Source organism: Nematolebias whitei, chromosome 20 (genome assembly GCF_014905685.2).
Source record: "Nematolebias whitei isolate Nwh7 chromosome 20, NemWhi1, whole genome shotgun sequence".
NCBI lineage: Eukaryota > Metazoa > Chordata > Actinopteri > Cyprinodontiformes > Rivulidae > Nematolebias > Nematolebias whitei.
In genome coordinates, this window is record NC_056517.1 from 40569648 (window position 1) to 40592300 (window position 22653).

A 22653-nucleotide genomic window follows, 5' to 3' on the forward strand; every position below is an offset into this window, starting at 1 on the left:
AATTTTTTGAGAAGGACCTGTAGGCCCTAGACTCCTCCTTCACAGAATGGGAGCACAACCTATCACGTGTATGAGGAGGAGGGGCAAAGTGTGATCTCAATGGGTCTTCTCTGGGTTAATGTGAAAGGAAAAAAATGAGACGGTGGATAAAAAGCCTTTCTGTGTGATGTAGCAAGCAAAATAAACTCTATTCCTTGACAGATATTGAATCCCTGGGATACTCTTTTTAGATTTGCTGGCCCTGTTTAAGCCAGTCAGAACCAGGTCGTAATTTCATTATAATCCTGTCTCTGAGCAGATGAAAAACCCAGGGTCAGTCTAGATAAAAATACTAACAAACTTCAGGGAAATTAAGTTAATGAGCCACACGATGAAGATTTGGGAGAGAGTTGAGGAAGCTAGACTTAGATGAGAGGTGACTATCTGTGCGCAGCAGTATGGTTTCATGCCAAGAAAGAGCACCACAGATGCCATCTTTGCTTTGAGGATGCTGATGGAGAAGTACAGAGAGAGTCAGAAAAAAACTCCATTGTGTCTTTGTGGATTTAGAAAAAGCATAAAACAGGAGGACTTCATGACATGTTAGACTGGTACAGGACATGTATGAAGACAGCAGGCCAGTGGTGAGATGTGCTGTAGGAGTGACAGATAGTTTAAGGTGGAGGTGGACGTACATCAAGGATCGGCTCTGAGCCCCTTCTTGTTTGCTTTGGTGATGGACCGACTAACGGGGTCAGGCAGGAATCCCCGTGGACTCTGATGTTTGCAGATGACATTGTGATCTGTGGTGAGAACAGGGAACAGGTGGAAGAGAACTTGGAGAGGTGGAGATATGCACTTGAAAGATGAGGAATAAAAGCCAGCCATAGTAAGACTGAGTACAAACCGGATTCCAAAAAAGTTGGGACAATAAACAAATTGGGAATAAAAACTGAATGCAATGATGTGGAGGTGCCAACATCTAATATTTTATTCAGAATAGAACACACATCACAGATCAAAAGTTTAAACTGAGAGAATGTATCATTTTAAGGGAAAAATCTGTTGTTTCCGAATTTCATGGCGTCAACAAATCCCAAAAAAGTTGGGACAAGTCCATTTTTACCACTGTGTGGCATCCCCCCTTCTTCTTACAACACTCAACAGACGTCTGGGGACAGAGGAGACCAGTTTCTCAAGTTTAGAAATAGGAATGCTCTCCCATTCATGTCTAATACAGGCCTCTAACTGTTCAATCATCTTGGGCCTTCTTTGTCGCACCCTCCTCTTTATGATGCACCAAATGTTCTCTGTAGGTGAAAGATCTGGACTGCATGCTGGCCATTTCAGTACCCGGATCCTTCTCCTACGTAGCCATGATGTTGTGATTGCTGCAGAATGTGGTCTGGCATTATTGTGTTGAAAAATGCAGGGTCTTCCCTGAAAGAGATGACGTCTAGATGGGAGCATATGTTGTTCTAGAACCTGAACAGAGTTCTCTGCATTAATGGTACCTTTCCAGACATGCAAGCTGCCCATGCCACAAGCGCTCATGCAACCCCATACCATCAGTGATGCAGGCTTCTGAACGGAGCGTTGATAACAACTTGGGCTATCCTTGTCCTCTCTGGTCCAGATGACATGGTGTCCCCATGTTCCATAAAGAACTTCAAATCGTGACTTATCTGAACACAGAACAGTCTTACATTTTGCCACACTCCATTTTAAATGACCCCTGGCCCAGTGCAAACGTCTGAGCTTGTGGAGCTTGCTTAGAAATGGCTTCCTCTTTGCACTGTAGAGTTTCAGCTGGCAACGGCAGATGGAACGGTGGATTGTGTTCACTGACAGTGCTTTCTGGAAGTATTCCTGAGCCCATTCTGTTATTTCCTTGACAGTGGCATTCCTGTTTGAGGTGCAGTGAAGTTTAAGGGCCTGGAGTTCACGAGCATCCAGTAGAGTTTTACGGCCTTGACCCTTACTCACAGCGATTGTTCCAGATTCTCTGAATCTTTTGATGAGGTTATGCACGGTTGATGATGATAACTTAAAAGTCTTTGCTATTTTACGCTGGGTAACACCATTCTGGAATTGCTGCACTATCTTTCTGCGCAACAACGGTAGAATTGGTGATCCTCTTACCATCTTGGCTTCTGAGAGACACTGACACTCTGAGAAGCTCTTTTTATACCCAATCATGTTGTCATTTGACCTAATTAGTGTTAAATGATCTTCCAGCTGTTCGTTATATGCTCAATTTCTTTTTTCCAGCTACTTATTGCTACTTGTCCCAATTTTTTTGGAGATTTGTTGACACTGTGAAATTTTGAATCAACATATTTTTCCTTTAAAATGTTACATTTACTCAGATTAAACTTTTGATCTGTCATCTATGTTATATTACAAATAAAATATTGACATTTGCCATCTCCACATCATTGCATTCAGTTTTTATTCACAATTTGTTTAGGGTCCCAACTTTTTTGGAATCCGGTTTGTACATCTGTGTGAATGAAAACAGTGAGGCTGCAAAGAACAGAGGTCACAAAGGTGCAGGACTTCAAGGACTTTGAGTCCACAGTCCAGGAAAATGGGGAGTGTGGTAAAGAGGTGAAAAATAGAGTTCAGGCAGAATGGAGAAAAGTTTCAGTGGTGATTTGTGACAAAAGTCAACAAAGGTCAAAGGAAAAGTTTACAAGACAGTGGTGAGACCAGCTATGTTGTATGGTCTGGAGACAGTGACAGGGACAAAAAGACAGGAGACAGAACTGGAAGTGTCACATGCGACTCATTTCACATATTGGTTGTGTGGAGGCGATGAAATACTATCCCAGATTTCAGGCGACTAACAATGACGTCATTAATGCGACACCATTATCAAGACAACCGGTGAAGTTCCTACTTAAGTTTCTACTTAACTTTACTTTCTCAACTCTATTTTTTATTGTATTACTTACCTTTTCAGCTTTCTCATATCTGGTAGGCATAGTCTGTCTGACTTATTGCTACGATCCCCCACCATTTTGCCATTTTTATCCCATGCATATGTGTTAGTTTGTACGTGAGCTTAGTGCCTGTGTCCCATCTGATTGTCTTATGTATGGAGACTATACTTGTGATCTCAGATGTAGAACCTCAAATTGTATATGGTTTTAGATAAATTAATTTATGATAGTGGAGATGCTCAACACTATGTAAACAATACTATAAATTTTAGTTGTGGAAATTGTGATCCCGGAAATCTTAAATGTCTTTCTGCTCGTAATAACTTCTCTGTCATGCATCTCAATATTAGGAGCCTCTAAACCCCTTGATGATTTAGCTTCTCTACTTTCATTCACAGATTGCAGCTTGGAAGTTATTGCTTGCAGTGAAACTTGGTTAAATGACAAGTCATACATTGATACTGTAGGGGAACACCACCTCAGAAACAGAACACCACCTCAGAAACAGTTCACCTCATCTCAAACAAACATCATTCATGTGTTTTGTGTTTTGAACTGTTTAAAATAAGATGCATATATTCCCTTGGGAACAAACAGACTTTGCTTTACAGGTGTTCAACTCAGCACTAACTTAGTTGACACTAATGAAAGTGTAATAAAAAAAACCTGTCATTGTGTTAACCTCTGCTAATATGAACTCATTTCACATGAAACGGACAGATCGTTTTAATGAGAGCTTTTGGTTCAACTGACCTCGAAGCTTAGGAACATCCGAACTCGCTACTTAGATATCTTCCTTTATCAAAGAGGAGTATTACTTCCAGGATGGTTTCCCATGAAGATAACATTTTAAAGAACCCTTTGTTTAAAATTACATTTTCTTTTCAGGAGATGAACAGCGACACCTTTTGGATAAACATTGTATGTTATTGCAAAAGCTTCAGACCTGAATGTTTCTTTATGAAAATATCTGTTTAAGTAATGTCTCTAAGATAACCAATTGTATTGTTTTCTTCTTTTTAAAAGAGTGACTTTTTAAAGGCAGACAGAGAAAATGGCGTTTAGATGTTATAAAACATGAAAGTGTTAGAACCATCCCTCTTCCGAGAGGTGGACCAAAGTCAATCTGTAACACACAGACAGTTAAGTTAAGTTTCACTTCTTCACTTATGCTTCCACTCTACTTCATCACATTTTCTTCAAGCACTGAACTTCGAGCAAACTTCAGAGAAGAAACATCCTCCTAGTGAGATATCCTAGGAAGAAAGAGAACGAGAGAAGCAGCCTTTTCTGGAAATCCTGCAGAACCAGAAGCAGAACCTGGCATTAACTTGAAATTTGTTACCAGAGCCATCGCACCGCAGAGTGAAAAAATCCTAGCTGACTCCCATATGGACCCTCGTTCCTCCAAGATGACAGGTGAACTTTGAAGAAAAATCAGCCTCTCAGTCACCAGAACATCTGGACTGGTACCATTTTTAAGCAGCTGTTAGACCATTCTGACCATCTCATTCTGGTAGGACAAGAGACCTTTAATGCCTTTCTGGTGATCATACATCACAATAATATTGCTTGATATACACTACAGTTAATTTAGACACAATTTCAACTACTCCACAAACAGAACTAGTCCAAAATATGCCTTTTTTAAGTTTCATTGATTTGAATAACCAACTAGACCTTTGATACAAAGCTATTTGTTATTCATTTGTGTATTCATTTTATGCATGATCTTCATCTGATATATCACAGATTATTTTGATAATAAAATACATAAAATCAAATAAATTTGTGATTATTTTGGCATATCTGTGTGTATTACTGATTTGATGCCTTTTAAACACGAGAAAATAATTCACTAGTGCACAAAACTTGAGTCTGATTTAATAATTTTCTTGCTTAAAAACCGAAAAGCAAGTGGTGCCCCTTTGGAATAAAATTACTAATAAAAATTCAACAATCTGAGGACCCTTTCCTTTACATAAATTGGTGCCCCATGTGAGGCTCATTAAAAGAGCATTCTATGCAAATTATACACACAGAAAAATTATTCTCTACGCTGGATTGTTGAATTTGAACATAAAACTGTGTTTTTAAGCGGTTTTCTTTCTCTGCACCGCGTTTCTCCGTCTGCTCGAAGCTGTAGGTCTGCGTGTGTGTGTGCGCGTCTCCGTATGAAAAGGTGGGGGCCACACTGCTCAGACCGTGTCTGCTCCTCCATTTAAAATAAATATTTTGCATGCATTTTATAACCAATTGAGTGAAGCCGAATCAAAATCTATGGTGTAAGGATTTAATAATCCTGTTTTCAAAATTTTAATTCAAATAGTTTAGATTTTTAAGCCTCAACAAACGGTAAATCTAATATATCAGAATGGAATTCGTTAACAATTAGAGTAGCTAACTAAATCTAACGGCCCGTTTAATGACACTTTAAATGGTAAAAAGTCCTAATCTGATTCACTAAGGCAAACTGACAGAGTCGTGTCTTTATAGTGAAAATTTAACGGTGAAAAATCCGCTTGTAAACCATCCAAAATTACGTTTTTTGGATCATAATAGCAGCTAAGCTGAGAAGCTAAGCTAAGCTAACAGGCCCACTCCGGCTAAAAGTGACGTTTCGTTCATCCAGATTTGTGGAAAGACTTTCATGCTTCATGCTGATCGCTTGTTCAAGTTTCCTTTCGCCGTGAAAAGAAGTTGAGAATTCGTTTATTGATTTTATAAATGCTTGAGCTGACAAAAGGCTAATAATAGCTCCAAAACAGAACGTCCACCATTTTGAAGAGAGCTTGACCCGGAAAGAAAAACGTCAAAGCTCCGCCTCTTCCTTTAAAGGTACACGCTTCTTTTCCAAACAGCGCTACGGTACCTAGTGGTCAAAGAAAGTATTACACTAAATCCAAAAAAGTTCAATCTGGTCCTCTGGACATTCAAAAAAACAAAACAAAGCAAAAACATCTAGAAACGTTTCGTCTCTCATCCAAGAGACTTCCTCAGTCTGAGGTGCTGTTTTCAGCTCAGTCTCTTAAATAGCACCCATCACTCCCATCACCCTTTGGAGCACAAGTTAGGAGTCATCAGGACTCTGTATCACAGAGCAGACAGCATCCCCACTAGCTCGGGAGCCAGGCAGAAGGAGAAATCCCACACAAAACAGGCTCTAGAGCAATGTGGATATCCTAACTGGGCCTTCCTGAAAGCAGAGAAGAAACCCAAACAGGACTCCAGTCAGCCATCAGGTGAAAAGGAGGAACCCAGACCCAGACCAGTGGTCATTCCATATGTTGAGGGAGTATCAGAGAAACTGAGACGTTTATTTTCTAAACATAACGTCCCAGTGGCTTTTAAACCCCAAAATACATTAAAGACTGGTTCATCCCAAAGATCCAGTCCCCCGGCACAAACAGAGTAATATTGTGTATGCTGTTCAGTGTCAGGAGGATGATCAGTCTTACATCGGGGAAACAAAACAGCCACTGGCCAAAAGGATGGACCAGCACAGAAGATCAACATCATCAGGCCAGGACTCTGCGGTCTACACTCATCTCCAGGCCAGCGGTCACTCTTTCAAGGATGAAGATGTTCACATCCTGGACAGAGAGGAACGATGGTTTGAGAGAGGAGTAAAGGAGGCCATCTTTGTGAAAAGAAACCGTCCATCATTAAACAGGGGTGGAGGCCTCCAGGTTCAACTGTCCCCCTCTTACAATGCTGTGATTGCTAGTATCACTCAGCCCTCTGTGAACAGTAAACAGCCATCAGGTGCTAATGATCCATTGTTAGGCTGATGGTCCTTCTTGAGCATGTGATCAGCTGGTTTTGGTTGTCAGCAGCAAACTGGTTGATCCACTCTGTGAAGGTGCTATTTAAGAGACTGAGCTGAAAACAGCACCTCAGACTGAGGAAGTCCTCAGGATGAGAGACGAAACGTTTCTAGATTTTTTTGCTTTGTTTTGTTTTTTGTTTTTTTGAATGTCCAGAGGACCAGATTGAACTTTTTTGGATTTTTCTACCTGGATTATTGAGCATGCATCAGGATATTACACTAAAATTAAATTTCAAACTATTGGAGTTAAACCTTGATAATGGTTAAATAAAAATTAACTAACTTAAATAAAAACTTTAAACAAGTAAAAAATCAAGTAAGCATTTGTGGATAACACATTTTAAACAAATTAATCAACATTTCTTCTTAAATTTGACAATATTTTCAGTTTATAAGTTCAAACTAAGCTGAAAACTTAGACTTCTAAAGTAAATAAATAAAAATTATTTCTTGTTCAAAGAAACTTAATTCACTTTAACTGAAATACTCAGTTTAACTAACCATTCTAAAGAATTTTGTCATACATGGGAAATGTTTTAAATTTTAAGTCCTGATTAAACTAATGTAATATTTGTTGATATTAAATGTTGTTTATTAATTTAGCTTTAATTTTAAAAATGAAGCAACCGAGTTCCTTCTAATAATTAAACACTTTATTTAAACAACTTTTCATCAATACACTTTTAAATTAACCAGCACCTAAAGTTAACCCCTCAGAAGTAAACACATTTTTAAAGTTAAAACCTAGCTTTAATTTAGTTCTGCTTAAATGGGTAAATAAATAAAGTCACAAAATGGCTTTCAGCTCTAAAGAAGATGACACTATCTCTTCGTTTTCTGATTCAACCGAATCAGACAACAATCTACACTTAATTTCACAGCTTGAAAAACAAAATACTCATCTGAAACATCAGTATGACTCCAGGCTGTCCAATGAACAACCCTTACAAAACAAATTATTTGATGCTGAAACAAAGTTTAAGTTTCTCAACCAAGAATATCTGAGAATGCAAAAATATTATGATGATTTACAACAGAAGTTGATGCACACACAAGCCCAACTTTCTAATGAAATCAAAACTAAAACTGAGATTTTTACAACTCTAAGAAAATCATATGACAATGAGTTTATACTTGAACAAAATAATATCTGCCTTACTCATTTAAAACTCAAAGATGAAAAAATCAAATTTTTACAGGACCAACTGTCTGAAGCAAAGAATCCATCCAACTTGAGGTTACGACCTCCTCCTGGCATCAATGTCAGAGCTTTCAACAATGGCCTAAAAAAAACAATCACATCCGGTAAGTAATCTCATTTCAGAAAATCACTTTTCCAGATCTGATGACCTGGAACCAAACGGTGAGTACCCCTGGACTTTTGAGTCCTCCACTGAGGTAAACAGACATTACCCTCCAAACAGACTTGGAATGGTCGAACTGAACCAACCCCTCCTCACCACCAATGAGCACCCAAGTTCAATCTGAACTAACAAACAAAGATCTGGACATGATTGCTAAACACATTCAAAATTTTGACTCTCACACAGGTATGGATGTAAAATTGGATCTGGATGATGTGGAATATCACCTCAGCTGGTTCCCACATGCATCTACTGAAGACAAGATTTATCTTATTAAAATCACTTCTAACAGAGAAGTCAAAAAGGTTTATCGACCGACAGATATCTCACATCAGAAATGACTTTTCTCTCTTGCACCAAGCTGTAGAGAGAGAGTTTTCTGACCTTGCTTTCCCATCAGGTTTAATAGTTGCTCTGAACATCAAACAAGGAAGAGATGAACACCCACAGGCTTACTACCACCAGTTGTTCAATGCTTACTTTGGTTATAATAATTACCCCAACATGGAAGAAGATTTAAACTTTAAAACACTCTTCATCCAGTATCTCCATGAGTCAATTACCAGCTTACTCGGCATCTCTGCTGACCCACAAATCTTCACCATCTTTCAGCTAAGAGAGTTAGCCTGCAGGGCTTTTCAAAAGCTGAACCAATTTAAGCCAGCAGAACCCAAAAATGTTTTCGCTGTGAGCACAATACCCTCAACTTTGGGACTTAACAGGGCAAGTGTGGACACTGACTCAACCAGAGCAAAAGCTGCACCCCTCTTTCCCAAAGCTGACAAGAACCCATCTTATTTCCGGCTTAAGACACCTTACCAGAGGAAAGGTCCCGGTAAATACCAAGGTTCTTGGAAACCTCTTCAGGGGGGTAAACACTCTCCTAATCAGACCCACACCTTTCATGATCGCCACTCTCGACCTGAAAGAAAACCACCTTTAGTACGTCAGAAACGTTCTGAAAAGTACAAAGGATCAACAAAGATAAAAAAATGTAAATCTACCAACTTGACTCCTAGAGAACTTGAAAGAAATAAACGTTTCCTTCATGAAACACACCAAGTCAAAGTCACCAAAGGTGCTGACTTTTGGTCAGTGACCTCTCTGGCCAACCAACCGTTGGACCAACAAGCTGCAGCTGCAGATTTAGAACTTCAACCTGCAACCGCAGATTGTAACTCTATTTCTGACATTGTTCTGCCTTCAGATCAACAGACCGACTATTCACACACCCTGAATGCAATCTCAAAAGTTCAAATGAACCCAGAGGAACCTCCAAGTCACCAATTTTTGTGTAACCTTACCGAACGAGGGTCCGCAGGAAAGTTTTATTTTTCACTAACGCTGGAACAAGTTCTCACTCACGATGCACTTCTTGACACCGTAGCAAATGTCACCCTGATGCCAGCCACCCTGTTCAAGAAACTGCAGTCAGCAGCGAAACACGCTAACAAGAACTTGGTTCTTAAGCCGTGCCTCCTTGGTATCAAACCTTACACGTCTAACAACAACTGTATCCTTTGTGACTTAGATACAATTTAAGATCTGTAACATGACACTTAGCCATCCAGTTTATGTGTCTGATTTAGAAACAATTCCACTATTGGTGGGACAATATTTGTTGACACGATTTCAGCCTTTGATCGATTTTAAGAATCTCAAAAGTTTGGACCCAGGTGCGCCAACCCCTGCCCATCTTTGCTGGACCAGAACTGTACTCACAGTGCTTGGCACTGGATACGTCTGGAAGGTCAACCATCTCCCCACCCAAAGACAAACATCAGGTGACTAAGAACACACCTCCCACAGAGGTAGTGTCAGTGACACCTGCACAACCACTAGAGCTACAAAGCTCATATGATTGTCACTACAGTGTCTCTTCAGACTGACAAATCCAACACTAACAAGGATCTCTATGATGCTCTGACTCAGAGTCCATCTGTTCTCAGTGACGCCAGAGGCCACTCACAGGTGTCAGGACAAAACAAACAGGTTAACAATCTCACAGACTCGTTAACTAACAACAGTACCACTAGTGGTAACAGACAGTCTTTTGACCCCTCCTGGCCACCTGATTTTATCCCAAACCCACCCACCCAAGCAGTGCAAACGCTCGCACATCCATGTGCTACAGCCTGCTCTTCTGATCTTTCACAACTGACTGCTAACACAATCTCAGTTGGACCAGCATTGTCTGATAAAGACATCATTAAGCTTCAATCTCTGGATCCAGCCATCAAACGTATGATTCACTACCTAGCTGATCCAGATCATGTCACTCCCTCCTCAGAGGAACTTGACTCAATCCCTGAACTTTGTTCATTCCTCAAGGTAAAACCTTTCCTGAAAATGTTCAAGGGCATGTTAGTATTTGCTCCTGAGCCAACAACTTCACCTTCGTTCGTGGTGCCTCATGACCACAGCGGGGTGATGATAGCACATGCCCATGAAACCCCATCTTCAAAACACAATAGTGCGAAAACAACACTCAAAGTGTTAAGACGGGTTTCTTACTGGCCAGGAATGTGCAAAGATGTAAACAGCTACATCAGAGACTGCATGATCTGTTGCCAGTTCCAACCTGCAAGAGCTCCACATCAATCTACTGGCATTTCTTCAACTAAGATGATGAATGGTCAACAAATGACACTTCCTTTATACACATATTACAAACCTGGTGAAAACGCCAAACCCCAGTACATGAAAGATCGGAATAAACAACCAAGAAATACCTTCACCTTTAATAAAAAGCGTCTTAACAAGATGACTAAACAACTCAAAACATACCATGACCAAAAAGCCTCCCATGAAAAGCTTCAAGTGGGGGAAGAAAATGGTCCAGTACACTTCCACACCACCCACTAGACAGAAAGCTTCCAAAGCTGGAATGCTCACCCACAACATCCTTCCAGGGTGGACAAGAATACATCTAATAACAGACCAACTGTCTCCAGTTGTGTACTCAAACTAGATCAAGCTACACAAGGCTCAAACTAAACAACTAATCAAGAAGAGTTTTAAACTAAAAACCTAACTAAAACCAAAATTAAGCTAATTAAATTGCAAAGTTCAAATAAACCTTACCCTTCTTAAAATGGAAAAATTTCAAAACATAAGATTACAAATCTTTAAATTAAATTTTACTTTCAAAAGAAATAGGTATGGTAAAACAGCTTAAACCTTACAACAATACGAGGGCACAGATTGTGTTGTAAAGTGCTTTCAGTATCTTGATAAGATAGAAAAGTGCTATATAAATGCAGCCCATTTACCACTTATAGTTCTGTCGTTAGTTGTTGGTTCTACAAACCCTTTCGTGGTTGTAAAGTCATGTTGTTGGTTCTACAGACCCTCTGTGTGATAGTAGAGATGCTTTTATTGCTTGAAGAAGTCTACAAAACAATTTCAGATGTTTTGTGTTGGTGTACACTTTGTTCTGATGTTCACAGGGCGGCCTACTCTTCCAATGTTTGTTTTGGACGAACAACCACCTGACGACCTGTCCTCTCCATCACTCACCCCCTCCCCTCCTCACACACTCCCCCCACCTGTGAGTCTGCTTAAACCAGCTGACTGGCTGCTGCGGGACACTGCTTACTCTGAGGTAGTGGCTGAACACAAACAGAGCAGGACTTGTAGGGACTGCGAGTGTTTTCATGAAGATGAGCTTGATGAGATGCAGGTGAGTATTACCTGCTCAGGTACCTCCCTACCTCTGGTGCCGATTGGTTCCTGTAACAGTGTCTCTGTGTTCTGGTGCAGTTTGCACCTGTGACCCCGTCACAGGGTCTCACCTGCACTGACGACCTATCATCATGTGACCTCACACGGCTCAGCTTCATCTCTCACATTGAACTCTCCACCTTCCTGCTGGCTTTGGGCATCCAAACCAAACGCACCCGCCCTCTGCGCAGCAAGACTCGGGGTGCGCTTCATTTTTACATGACGGTTCGAACACAGGTTTGAGACAACACACAGCAGGCTTCAGCAAACAGATCAAGAAGTAGAGGGCTAACCCGGCCGGACAGTTGGGAGGAGTCAGGGGATTCAATTCAGTTCAGTGCAGTTCATTTTCTAGTTTAGCACCTATTTACAAAAAGGTCCTCTCAGGGCTCTGTACAAAAATATTTCTTTACAATAGAAATCATACAAACTCACAGTTTGTCATCCAGCAGTCTTCAGTCCTTCAGGAGCAGAACTCTGGAATGCCTGAGGTTTCTTCATTAAAGGTTTAAATACAGTGACCTAAAAGCCCCGTGGAACAGAAGCACCCATTAAAGGAGGATGAGGTAGATCCAAAATGGGGACATTAATAAAGAGAAAAATGTCAGCTGTTTATGATTTAATGTTTTAGTTTCATGTTCTGAAATCTGAAGATAAGGAATCTAGAACAGACTTTCTAATAGATCATTTAGAAAGTCTATTTGGTGCCTTGGCTCTAAAGCACGCAGGTGCTTGATGATCAGAGGTTGCGTCAGGAAGGACATCTGGTATAAAATACAAATCTTTGATGCGAGTTCGCTCACTGTGGCGGCCCCTGAAGAGCAGCTGAAAGAAACTTATTTAGTGTTTTAGGTTCAGCTTCTTTGGAACATGTCATGGATACTTGGTTTAGATGTTCTCACACGTAGTACCATTGGTTGGAATTATTCTTTATGAGTTCTTTTAAGTGGGTGATGTCCAACCATTGTCCTCAGAACCTCCTGTCCTTCATGTTCTAAATATTGTTCTGCTTAAACTCACCAGATTTAAACTACTGGCTAACTAAAGATGAAGGTTTGTTGAGGAGGTCACTTCATATTTACATCAGGTTTGCTGAAGAAGAGAAACATCCAACTGCAGTAGACCCAAGAACCAGGACCCAACCTCTGATTCTGATTGGTCCTTCAGTATATTCTGAATATAATCCTTTTAAACCCACTCTTCTGGTAAACAAAATCCACAGTTCTAGGTGGACCATAACTGGTTCTGATTTATTTTGGACCACTTCTTTGGTGATTCTAGACCAGCCTCCTGTAAACAAGACCCCACACTAAAGGCCTTCAGGGGCTCCAGTAGAATCCAGTAGTACTGTTGGACTTTAGAGAAGAAAGTTAGGGACACAGTGACTCAGAAGCATCAAAGACAAGTCCTCATGTCTGTCTGTCCTCTGTCCATCAGACACTGGTGTCTTCGGAGTCTCTCTGAAGTCCATGTTGGAGAACGACAGGAAGACATATCCAGGGGTCAAAGTTCCTGTCATCTTCCAGAAGGTGAAGAATACACCGGTCTGTTTACCTGTCTTTTTTATCTGTGTCTGTATTCACCTGTCTGTCAGTTTACCGGTCTGTCCTTCTGATGCTGTGAACTAGAGGATGACACGGGAGTGGATTTTTCTGTCCTGTCCTGGTCCCACAGAAAAAATCCTGTCCTGTCCCACTCCTGGTAACATGACTCCCAGTCAGAATCACTGCCACTCCTGTACCGTTCCTGTTATTGTCTCTTCATTTAATTTTTAGGAAATACATTGAATTTGATTTGATCTTCTACCCATTCCTTTTTAAATTACTTTGTGTTCTGTAGTTTTATTTAAAAATATATGGCAACAGGAACAGTTCATCTGTGGTGAAATAGAGACATTTATTGTCTTAATCCAAACAAAAACCTTCACTAAATGTCATAAAACAAATAATCCATGGCCTGTAGTCCATATAATGTTTTTACGGAGGATCAGCTGATGAGTCTGTTTCTGGCTCTTTTGAAGGTCAGTTCCAGTAAAAACAAAAAATCAAAACCAGTCCATGGGTCACACCATGTCTACCTTAGATGAAAGAACCCAAACAGAACAAGTTGCATTTTACTAATTTATTGAACAATTGTTTCCTTTAAACAGTGACATCACTGTCATGTTTGAAATTGTTTAAACAAACAAACAAAAAAAGACAAATAATGTACCAAGCAGAGAACTCAACAAATAAAAATGTTTAAAGGCGTTATTCTACATTGGACGACGTCCTCCAGAAGTTCAGTGTATGTGGTCGAGGTAACGAGCTCGTTTGGGTGAAGCATGATGTCGTGCATCTTCCCAGACTTCAGAGCATCATTTACAGACTGGACCATTGCAGGTCTGGTGTTCCACCTCATCTCTCCACAGCTGGACCAGTCCAGAGCCTTGTGGAACCTAAAAGTGAAAGAAGACGTGCACGAGTCAAAATAGTCACAGTGACTACAAGTTACAATCTGTTGGTCTTTCTTTTGAAAAAAAATATTTGATCAAAAACAAGAGATTTACAATTGAAATTAAGTCAAGAAAATGTGACATTTGCAATTATAAATTACAGAAGCTCAATTTTTCTTTATTTATTTCACTTATTATATTTTATAATTATTTAATGAGCCTCACAGGCAGAGATTACAAGATGTTCTGTATCTTACCTGCTCTGTTGAAGAGTGGGACAAGGGTCTTTGTGTCCAAAGCTGTTTAACAGTTTGCTTCCAGAGCTAACAGCTTCCTGTGTTAGGTAGAAAAATTAAATTAAATTAAAGACAAACAAAAAGCTTAGTGCTACTTCTTGTGCCATGCTTTATAAAACGGTTATTGAATCAAGGATTTACTTATGTAGGTAAACATAGATGTTTTAAAACCTGTTAAAATACACCAGAATGCAGGAAATAGCTGCTGCTTTATTTAAAAAGTTATGGGGGAGGACCCACAGACCTCACACCAATATGTCCCCCCTACAGTAATTCTAATGCTAATACACACTGTGGTGTTCAAGCCAAGAGCCATTGTCAACACTGGGGGGCTAAGGGCCCCTAAAAAGGGCTTCTAGAATCGCCCCTGGTGTGAAGAAATGAACTGAGAAAAATCAACTCTTGGCCTAAAATATAACACAACATAATAAACATTTATTATAACATAAAACAATTATTATAATATATATGCAACCAGCCATTCATATAAAACTGGGATATTTTTACCGGAGAATGCCTTCACTCTAACGAGTTTGTTGTTGTACTGGCATGGTTTGCAGCCGACAGTAACTATTTACACAATAAAGTGAAGGTTATTCACGTCTTCCTTGATTTCAGTATCCAGCAGGATATCACAATATTAAAAATAGGGATATTTTTACTGGAGAATGCGTGCACTTTAACCAGGAAGAATTCTTTATTTTTTAACATTACGAACAGTGACAAATGAAGATTTTAACCTAAAAACCCACATAACAAAGCAGAGCATAATTTTTAAATTAAAAGAGACAAGATGAAGAAAAATACGCGAGTTTGTTTAAGATGGCGCCAATGTGTAGGTCTTGCCGTACATTGCTCTCTGCTTTGGTTTTATTTATGTTAGTTTTACAGTGGTTTATGCAGTGTGTCGACGCATATCTGCAATATGATAGTCGGGCACTTTTGGAGCGCCGTGGATTTGCAGAATTGACTGCAGAGATTCTCCACAGCGGTCGGGACTCTCTACCTCCAGTCCTGTCTGGGATACCTGCCTTCCTGCTTCGTGACCCTGGCCCTTCTTCATGGAAGAAACGCCGCAGATGTCAGATAAAGCGTGCTGGAGTTTTGGTGAAAATGAAGCACTGTTTGGATTATTCTACCAAGGATGATAGGGCTCGTTCTGGATCTGATCCTCGTCTCCTGAACCCGTGCTTCTGTGGCTCTGCTGTTGGCCTGAATCCAGCACGCTCAGACCATGTAAACATCGGGAGTTGTCTACTGGCGCGGCGCATGACCCGACCTGGAGGTGCTGATGTTCAAAATCTGCGGCCACTGGCACGCGCTCCCTTCACCACTACTGGGTCCACTTTGGACTGTATCAGGATGTGTGTGGTCAACGCAAAATCCGTTACCAACAAAACTTTTGTCCTCAAGGACTACTTCCAAGAGCACGATTTGGACTTTCTCTACGTCATGGAATCTTGGATGTCTCCCGGTGAGTCCAGCGCCTTGATGGAATTATTACCCCCGGACTGTCTGTATTTTAACACCCTGCGGCCATCAGGCCGGCGCGGTGGTGGATTATTAACAATATTCAAATAAACTTTTGTCTGTAAACAACTGCCCATCCTGGTTTCCTGCTCCAGCTTTGAGCTGAGCGTCTTTGAACTCGGCCATTCGCCTTCGACTCTGTGCACACTTGTTTACCGCCCCCCTCGATCCATTGATTTCATAAATGAATTCTCTGACTTCCTGGCTGTAATCACACTGAAATATTGGTCGTGTTTTGATCACTGGGAACTTTAATATTCATGTTTGTTGTTAGGACAAGCCCTTGGTTAAAGACTTTTTAAATTTATTGGACTCATTTGGTCTGGCTCAGCAGGTAAACGGTCCCACCCAGGAACGCGGGCACACACTGGACCTTGTTTTAACTCGTGATGTTACTGTTAGTAGTTTTGAAATTAGTGATAATGTGTTTTCAGACCACATGCCAGTCCTGTTTGAGTTCACCTCCCCCAGTCTAACTCCTAAACTGTGCGCTCCTGCACGTTGCAGCCGGGCTTCACTGCCACACGTTTCACAGATGTCTAACTCTGAAATGATCAATCCGCCCCCAGTGTTTCCTACCACCACTGATGAGCTAACCTCCCAGTTCAACTCTGTCTGCTTAAAGGCTCTGGATCATGTTGCTCCTTTAAAAAAACAGAAAAATGGAACTCAGATCAGAACCTTGGCTTAATGACGTCACTAAGGCCGTTAGACAACAGTGCAGGAGGGCAGAGCACAGGTGGAAGAGAGACAAGCTGCGGGTCTTTTTTCAAATGCTAAAAGAGAGTTGGCGTTCTTATCAGAAAGCAGTAAAAGCTGCTAAATGAAAATACTTCTCTAATATAATTGTTTCCAACTCTCATAACCGCCGAGTCCTCTTCTCTACCCTAAATTCAGTTCTCCACCTCACTGAACCATCACCTCTGGAACTGAACTGTGTGAAAACTTTCTACACTTATTTTTAGAAAAAGTTGTGAACATCCGGGCTCTCATTTCCCCTCTAGCCCCTCCATCCCAGTGTGTAGCTCTATTTGACCACTTTGAGCCCATCTCTCTGTCTTCTCTAGACCAGGTCATGTGCAGCATGAAACCATCTGGTTCCCCCTTTGATGTGGTCCCCCCTTGACTACTAAAGGAAGTTTTTCCTACTCTAGGTCCTTCTATTCTCACCATTGTGAATGGCAGTTTAACCTCAGGTGTGGTGCCAAAAACTTTTAAACATGCTGCTGTTCAACCTCTGCTGAAAAAAAATAAACCTTGATCCCTCAATCGTGTCCAACTTCAGGCCTGTCTCCAAACTCCCATTTGTCTTAAAACTACTGGAAAAAATTGAGTCCCAGTTGAAGTGCTTCCTAGAGGATCATGCCATCTTAGAGTTATTCCAATTTGGCTTTAAATCTCTCCACAGCACTGAAACTGCTCTACTGAAGGTTTTTAACGACATCTTCCTATTTACAGACGCTGGTGATTCTGTGCTGCTTGTCCTGTTGGACCTCACAGCCGCTTTTGACACCATCGACCATGAGATCCTCATTTCTAGGCTGGAACAGTGGGTGGGCATCACAGTATCAGCCTTCAATTGGTTCAGATCCTACCTAGCTGACAGTTCCTTTTGCGTCTCCATCAGAGATTTTAGTTCAACATCGGCAGCACTTAAATGGGGGGTACCACAGGGGTCCATCCTCGGTCCCCTTCTATTTTCTTTATACCTGCTGCCACTAGGTGATATTTTCCAGAAACACAACATACCCTTTCACCTCTACGCCGATGACTGTAAAATTTACTTCCCCCTAAGACACAATGGCACATGCTCTATTCAGCCTCTGCTCGACTGCCTGGCTGACATCAAGGACTGGATGGCTTTAAACTTCTTAAGTTTCAATGAAAGAAGTCTGAAGTCACGTTGTTTCCTCCCAACGACACAATCATCAACCACTGCATCGACCTTTCCTCTCTAATCTGGGCGTGATAATGGACCCTTCCTTGAAACTTAATCATGTAAACATGATTGTTAAATCATGTTTCTTCCAACTGAGGCGGCTGTCTAAACTGAAGCCCATATTGTCCAAAAATAACCTGGAGACAGTAATACATGCATTCATTACATCCAGGCTCGATTACTGTAACTCGCTCCTGTTTGGTATCAGTCAGACCTCCATTGCACGACTACAACTGGTCCAGAATGCAGCAGCCCCATTTTTAACCAGTATAGACAAAAGAGAGCACATTACACCAGTTTTGGCCTCCCTGCACTGGTTACCGGTTCACCTTCGAATCCAGTTCAAAATCCTTCTGTATGTTTTTAAATCACTGAACAGTTCTGTGCCCTCCTATTTCGCTGATCTGCTGCAGCCATATGTCCCACTGCGTTCTCTGAGGTCTGCAAACCAGTTGCTTCTCACAGTTCCAGGAACTCGTCTTAAGCGCAGAGGTGACAGGACCTTTTCTGTTGCAGGCCCAAGACTATGAAATGACTTACCACTACCTGTCAGGCAGGCCCCCTCCCTCACAGTTTTTAAATCCTGCTTAAAAACCCACTACTATTCCCTGGCTGTCAACACCAGATGATACTGTGCTGATCCTGTCTGCATCACACTGTGTTAGACATTATGTTATTATCTGCTATGATTTTGTTTCTATAGTTTGATTTTACATTATGTGTTGCTGTGTGCTCTGTCTGTTTGTACAGCACTTTGGTCAGCCCTGTTGCTGTTTAAAGTGCTCTATAAATAAAATAGTATGGTATTTACTGACGTAAACAAAAGTCTGACTCCCACTGCAGCTCCGCATTGCAGCTGAGACTAAACGTTTTACAAGCAGCACAGCTTGCACCAACACACACAACTCTCGTGAAATTCAGTGTTATTTGACTTTTCTGCCAGTCCTGTGAGTTTAATAGATAGATTCTTCTTACCTTAAACTATTTTCAGCCACTTGGTTGTTTTGCTGTGCTCCTCCCTCCCTCTTGGTGAAAAGCAGCGGCTGGAACAGTTGACTTCTGGGCAATGTAGTTCTTTTGACTTGTGTTAAAGTGAAGGATTATTGAAAGAAAACTATTAAAAAAACCTGCGCTTGACCCGTTTTTTTTTTTTTTTTGCTTATTGGTCGGTTCCCACTCCTGTCTGCTTCCGTTAACTTTCAGTCCGGTCACGTGAGTTATAATAAGGTTGACTCGGGTCCCGCCGGAATCACGTGACCTGCGGTACTCCCGAAAAAATGTCATCCTCTACTGTGAAGCTCTTCAGATTAGTCTGTGGTTAGCAGTTAGCAAGAAGCTAACAGTTGGGGGAAAAAAATGAGTTGAACTGATATCTGACCTCAGAACTAGGGTCTGCCTGACCATCTTCCTGTCTGTCTGTATGTAGTTCTTGTGTATTTTAGAACATGGTGGTCTGCAGACAGAAGGAATCCTCAGAGTATCCGGATCTGCTGCTAGGCTAAAGGTAACATGCTAGCAGAATTGTCCACTCACAGATACTGATCTACAATCAGTAGGCCTATCTTTTTCCTTGTCCATCTGTTCATCTCTATCCATCTACAGTTCCTGCGGCTGGAGTTGGACCGGTGCTGCAGCATCTTTGACTGGTCTGCGGTGCGACAGGTGGATGCTGCAGGGCTGCTGAAGCTCTTCATTCGAGAGCTGCCAACACCTCTGCTGACACAAAAACATCTGTCCACCTTTCGCGCTGTGATCGGTATGTGTGCACTCGCTTTGGTGTGAAACGAGTGTGTTGTTTGACATGTCCCTGTTTGTCCCTGTAGGCATGTCCTCTGAGGTCCATAAGGTCCAGGCTCTGCAGCTTCTCCTGCTCCTGCTTCCTGAAGTTAACAGAGACACTCTCAGAGTAAAGTCCACCTTAAACCAGGATCTCCTGCTCTCCACCTTAAATGGTTGCTATTGTTACAGATTAACTGTCTTCCTGGTTACAGGCCCTGCTGGTCTTCCTCCGTAAGGTTGTGTCTCATCAGGACCAGAACCGAATGTCTTTGTGGAATGTTTCCATGGTGATGGCTCCCAACTTGTTTGCTCGATGTCAACATGGAAACGTGCGCACCATCACCAAGCAGCGGGAGGAGCTAGAGGATGCAGTGGGTGGGGCTCACCTGATTGAACTAATGATCAGACATCAGGACCTGCTATGGACCGTGAGTCTCAAAACCCACCCAGTGGACCTCTGTGACATCACCACGCTATGACATCATTTCCTGTCCTTGTCATAGGTTCCCAACTTCCTGCTGTCTCAGGTGAGGCAGATGAACCAGGTGGCCAATCAGAAACAGCTGAATCTGAGCAGGACCACATCCCGTCTGCTGAGGAGACGGAATGAAAAGAACCAGGTGAGACTGAAACCAAAATCAGGTGAGACTGAGACCAGAACCAGGTGAGTCCCAAACCAGAATAAGAGCCAGGTCAGTCCCAGACCTAGTTTTGATCTGAACCATGTGAGACAGAGACCAGAATCAAGTGAAGACTAAAACTAGAAACAACTATTAAACTTTATTTAACTAGGTAAATCCCATAGTTCAGGTCCTCCTGGGCCTGAAGGCAGTCCAACATGCATGTTGTTGAACTATGGGAAGAAACTGGAGTACACGGAGAACATCCACGAGGAGAACATGCAAACTCCACACAAAAAGACGCAAGGTCCAAACTAGGGATTGAACCGAGGACCTTGTTCTATCCAAAACTGATCAAACATGAGCCCAGGTTCTGTTTGGTCATTCTGTGTGCAGATCACAGACCTGTGTGAGGGGGTCATAAGGGTTCATGCCCCCCTAAACACCAAGATCTCCATGGCGATCCAACTGGATGAACAAACAACAGCCAAAGACGTCACAACTCGTTTTGAGTCTGAGTCCAGGTAATGCACACACCAGTCGGTCCAGGTGAGGCAACTTTCCTGAGTCTATGAAACCTGACAAATGTTTGTTTCTATCTCACCCTCATAGTCCCGCTCCCCAGCATCTGTACGAAGTCGGAGGAAACATCTGTAAGTCTCTGAAGACATAATCAACAAACACGTGGACGTTAGAACGCCTGAGAACCTGTCTGTCTCTACCTGTTTTTGTCTCAGATGAGCGGCGCCTCCATCCAGACTGCTGCCTGTTGGACGTGTACAGAGTGAATCCACGCTGTGATTGGTTGATCAAACCCTGACCAGCAGATCAAATCTTTGCTGTGATTGGCTGAAGATCAGCTGTAGAATACCTGTATTGATCTAATCATCACTGATCAATTTGTTTACTGTTGATTTCAAACTAATAAAAAGCTGCACGTGGAGCAGTGTCTCCCTCTGCTGGTCATTAATCACACCTGCAGATTAAAGTCACTAAAACACCTGACGGATTCACACAAGACGGTAATGCAGAAACCAGACAGGTAACACATACCAGACAGGCAATGCAACAACCATACAAGTAATGCACCAACAAGACAGGTAACATGCATACCAGACAGGTAACACACCAACCATACACGTAACACGCATACCAGACGGGTGACGCACCAAGGAGACAGGTAACACACCAACCTGACAGATAATGCACCAACCATACAGGTAAAATGCATACAAGACAGGTAACACGCATACCACATGAATGGAGGCCAGATCTTATCTGTAGTGGGCTGTTACCGCCCTCCATCAGCAACACCTGAGGTTCTGTCCTCCCTGATTGAGTTCATTGCTAGGTTACAATTCAAAGAGGTTTTACTTGCTGGAGATTTTAATCTCAACTGGGACCAATCGACCCCCCCTCTGATAAATTCAAGGAATGTTGCCTGTCACTTAATCTGACCCAATTCATTGACTCTCCCACCAGACCAAACAAGAACTGTCCTGAAAAATCTTTCATCTTAGATCTATTTCTAACAAATATGCCTCACAAATTCCCTGGTACAGGTGTATTTGCTGATATTTTGAGTGATCATTGTGTAATAGCGGCTCTCAGAGACATTAAAATTCAACCTTGTAAACCCAGATTAATTCAAAAAAGGGATTGGAAACGTTTTTGTGAACAGTCATTCCTCTGGGATTTATCTCACTGACTGGCATCGTATTCTATTAGCTGATGATGATGATGTGAACTCAGCTTGGAACTATTTTCACAATATCTAAAAAAGTTCAAACTGGTCCTCTGGACATTCAAAAAACAAAACAAAGCAAAAAAATGTAGATACGTTTCGTCTTTCATCCGAAAGACTTCCTCAGTTTGAGGTGCAGTAATCAGCACCTCAAACTGAGGCTTTACACCTAGTGTAAAGCATTACTGACATCACTGCAGGTAACAAACCTGACAGACACACCGGTAACACACCTGAGTGAAAAAGGGAACACACATGACAGAGAGACAGTAACACACATGACAGAAAAACAAGTAAAACACATGACAGCGAGACAGGTAACACTCCTGACAGAAAAACAAGTAACACACCTGACAGAGAGAGAGACAGGTAGCACACCTGACAGACACACAGGTAACACACCTGACTGAGAGAGACAGGTAATGCACATGACAGAAAGACAGGTAACGCACATGACAGAAAGACAGGTAA

The 22653-nt window shown here is 41.7% G+C and overlaps 1 protein-coding gene across 1 annotated transcript; it reads left to right on the forward strand.

Moving 5' to 3' along the window:
* Positions 1–9518: 9518 nt before the first annotated feature.
* On the forward strand, positions 9519–21258 carry LOC119426472 (rho GTPase-activating protein 28-like). Its single transcript, XM_037694032.1, has 12 exons — positions 9519–9600; positions 11567–11799; positions 11880–12042; positions 13278–13369; positions 19466–19543; positions 19642–19795; positions 19863–19945; positions 20031–20246; positions 20322–20438; positions 20835–20962; positions 21051–21091; positions 21176–21258. The coding sequence occupies exons 1-12, from the start codon at positions 9519–9521 to the stop codon at positions 21256–21258; spliced, it is 1470 nt and encodes a 489-aa protein (XP_037549960.1).
* The last annotated feature ends 1395 nt before the right edge of the window (positions 21259–22653 follow it).